Source organism: Camelina sativa, chromosome 3 (genome assembly GCF_000633955.1).
Source record: "Camelina sativa cultivar DH55 chromosome 3, Cs, whole genome shotgun sequence".
In the NCBI taxonomy this organism is placed as follows: domain Eukaryota; kingdom Viridiplantae; phylum Streptophyta; class Magnoliopsida; order Brassicales; family Brassicaceae; genus Camelina; species Camelina sativa.
In genome coordinates this window covers 11872249-11875792 of record NC_025687.1, presented here as the reverse complement: position 1 = coordinate 11875792, position 3544 = coordinate 11872249, and the positions used below count along the sequence as shown (strand labels likewise).

The window sequence follows — 3544 nt, the reverse complement described above, 5'->3', positions numbered from 1 at the left end:
GACTTATAGACATACGGAGGTGGTGGTGAAGAGATGTACAAGAAGAGTCGGGATAACATGTCGGCTAGACAAGAAGCTGTTTGAACATCGATGTTTCTCTTGCAACGTACGTACGTGTGATATCATCCAGTGAGCCTTTCCATAAGCTCTCTCTCACGCGGTCCGGGCCGGCACTGGGCCCATTAAACCACTCGGTCTATCCCATATACAGTATCTAATGACCTATCTATCTATCGGTACAAAAAAAAAGATACAGATTTAATCTCTTAGATTTCTACCCAAAAAAATCTCTTAGATTTCTACCCAAAAAAAATCCCTTAGATCGATCGAAAAGAAGAGGATGGCGGATCAGCTGCGGCGGCTATTGGAAAGCGGAAAGCTGACGGACGAACAATGCCTTTCTTTTTTGAGGGGATTAGTTTTCGATAAAGAAAATCCAAATAGATTCGACAACCGGAAATCTCTGGTGCAGTTGTTGGACTTGCGGAATTCAACTGAAGAAGTATGGGGCCCTATGTTGCGCCACTTTCATGAAGAAGAAGATGTGGATTACCTTCGCCAAAGAGATGATAGTCAGGTAGGTCTTACTAGCCCTAATTTTTTTTTTTTTTGGTCCCCCATGGCGATATTGTAATTTGTATTTTTTTTCTTTTTTTTTATATTGGGTTTAGGGTTTCGATTTCGATCCTGACGTTCGTATTCCACGTATTTACGGAATCTCACCATTTTATTTTGGCGTAGAAGAACAACCACCTACTGAAATGGCTCTCTACGGCCGGTTGGGAGTTCATTGGTTCAACTTTGAGAATAATAGGAACTTGGAGTTCATACGCATACCTAAATTGAATACCGATCATCCCTTTGCTACGACTTACTATATTACTGTCGACGTTAAAGATGTTGATGCTGCTGCTGATCATTCTCTCACTTTGCAAACTATGGTCAGAAGACCTTTCATTGACGAGTTTATTCTCTACATGGAACACTGCCGAATCAAACTCACACCAGTGGAAAGAGATGCTACTGGCTTTAACTTCTACCATAGTTTTGTGCCAGATAAGTTTTACCAAGGACCTATGCCTGCCTTTTTGTCGGAGCCACCAGAAGATGCTGATGATAATGATGCTATGAGATTCTACGAGGTTCCGGACATGGACATTGATAAATATGATTGGCTTCTTCTATATGCCGAGTTTGCACTTTTCCATGTTTGCGAAAAGGCTGGATCTCATTCTTTCCTGCCTGAGGAGATTGAGATGAAGAATGTACTTGTGGAAACCCTAGAAACTCATACCGAGCCGTCTCTGAAGCTCAAGTCTATGAATGCTATCTTCCACATCAGCTTCAGGGTCAACAGTTTCGACTACATAACTGTAGTAAGGAGAACTATTGATCGGGTTCCAGGACATATGTTTCTCGAAGTCGATTGCCCCAAAGAACCTTGAGGTTGATTCTCTCGACAATTTCCTTCAAGAGAGGATCAATAGAAAGGAAGCAAATATTTATAGCATTCAAGTAACGACAACTAGAATGTTTCTCAGAGCAATTGTTGAACAAGTATTATTCTATATTGTTTAATAAAACAAATAAGCTTCACGTTTTGTCTAAGAAAAACTAGAGAGGGATCGGATATGTCTTTGATAACTACCCCTTACCATATTTCATATTTGAATATGCATACCTTGAAGTTGTCAATTTAAACTCGACGAGTAAAGAAGTTTCCGTTACCATATTTCATATTTGAATAGACAGACATACTTTGAAGTCGTCAATTTAAACTCGACATCAAGTAAAGATTTTTTTTTTTTTTTTTTTGGTTTTAATGTGAAGATAAAGAAGTTTCTTTCCGACTTCTCTTTCACTCAATTTGTAAACATGAGCTAGTTCTTGACTATCTCCCTCTTGTTTGGTTTGGTTTAAAGATATTGTAACGAGATATAAGAAATTAAAAACTAAAGATGTCGTCGATATATAAAATTTAAAATATTGATTAGTGAGGGATTTTTTTTTTGTGTGACTTTCCTATGCAAAAGATAAATTACAGAGCTATTTTTTAGTTTTATTATCTACAATATAATGTTCACTGTTTTCTTCGATATTAAACCTTCACGAATTACGTGCCGTACGTCCGTACCCTTTTCTGACCCAACCGCATGTGTGATGTGCCCACTGGCCACTGCCCAATATCCATCCACACGAGTACCCGACCAGTCGAGCCTCTTTGTACGACTTAGAATTAGAAATTCCATCTTTACTTAATATGAACCAGTTTATACATATTTTAATGATCAAAATTAAGGAAGTGTAACTCGTATTATGATCTTCTCATCTCCAAATTTACTTAGCTTCTTTTAGCTCTTCACGTGCAAGTGCATGGCTTCATTAAGAGTGCACGTGCATGGCTTCATTAAGAGTAAGTGCTGTCTGATTTGTCCACTTCTCTGAGGCCTCATAAGATATTACTATATGTACGTACTAGTAGTGTCTCTCATCTTTAGGAGTACAATACCTGACCATGCATGCTCTCGTGACGGTTCTATACTAAACATTGTATTGTATATATCACAAAAAGATTTAGATGGATGTACCGAAAACAATGTTAATGCACTACTCTTCCAACTCGATTGTGCATGTTTAATTTATTTAACGCGACATTTTAACTATCATTTAACTTTCGCATTCAACTAGATTATGTAGAAAAAGATTTCAATTGTCATCATACAGAGTTGAAATTCCAAAAACAAACAAATATATCTTCCAAAGCTAAGCCATATATCGAAGCACACTGCTAAATATGGCATGATAAAAACTCATAGAAGAAACTTCATATAGCACCATGCTCAGTGGCGGATCTAGCCAAATTTGTCACCAAGTGCAAAAGACTATAAAATTGGAACATAGATGGCGTCAAACCCATGACCTCATTTTTAATATGGTGCATTCCTACCTTTATGCCACTTTAACTTTAAGAATTCATACATAAATTAAACAATTTATAGTTTCATATGGTGCACATGCACCACCCTTGGATAAGGTGGATCTGCCCCTGACCATGCTCGTGTAGTCTGAAACATTATATTTGTCAAAACAGACTATGATTTTCTTAGGTGCTGATCAAATTTGAATAGATCTCAGGAAAAATAGCAAACAACTCAAGTGAACAAAACAAAAACGGATGGAAAAAAGAAAGATAGAAAACAGAGCAATTCAGAGAACTTTGAAGGTTGTATAATAATTATATCAACATGAATTATGAATTCAGAGGCTAATTTTCTTATCATCATGCTCTGTTCCCTTCCAAATACAATCAACAAACACTATGTAATGAATTTTAAATAAACTAACAGCACTAAAAAACTCTACTTATTGGCCAATACGCATTTCTGAGAAGCTCAACTACTGAACATCCCCAACAACAAGGAAACGTAAACGCCAATATATTGCACCAATTGAGTACCCTTTTCTCGAATTTGTTCCTTGCATCTATAAAAACTCGAAGATGAAAGGGGCTATACGGTGCTTACACTAACTACTACTATTGCAA

At 37.1% G+C, this 3544-nt stretch overlaps 1 protein-coding gene across 1 annotated transcript; it reads left to right on the top strand.

The window, feature by feature from the left end:
- Positions 341 to 1445, top strand: LOC104778874 (UPF0725 protein At3g44770-like). Its single transcript, XM_010503289.1, has 2 exons — positions 341 to 577; positions 672 to 1445. Exons 1-2 carry the CDS (start codon positions 341 to 343, stop codon positions 1443 to 1445), a joined length of 1011 nt encoding a protein of 336 aa, XP_010501591.1.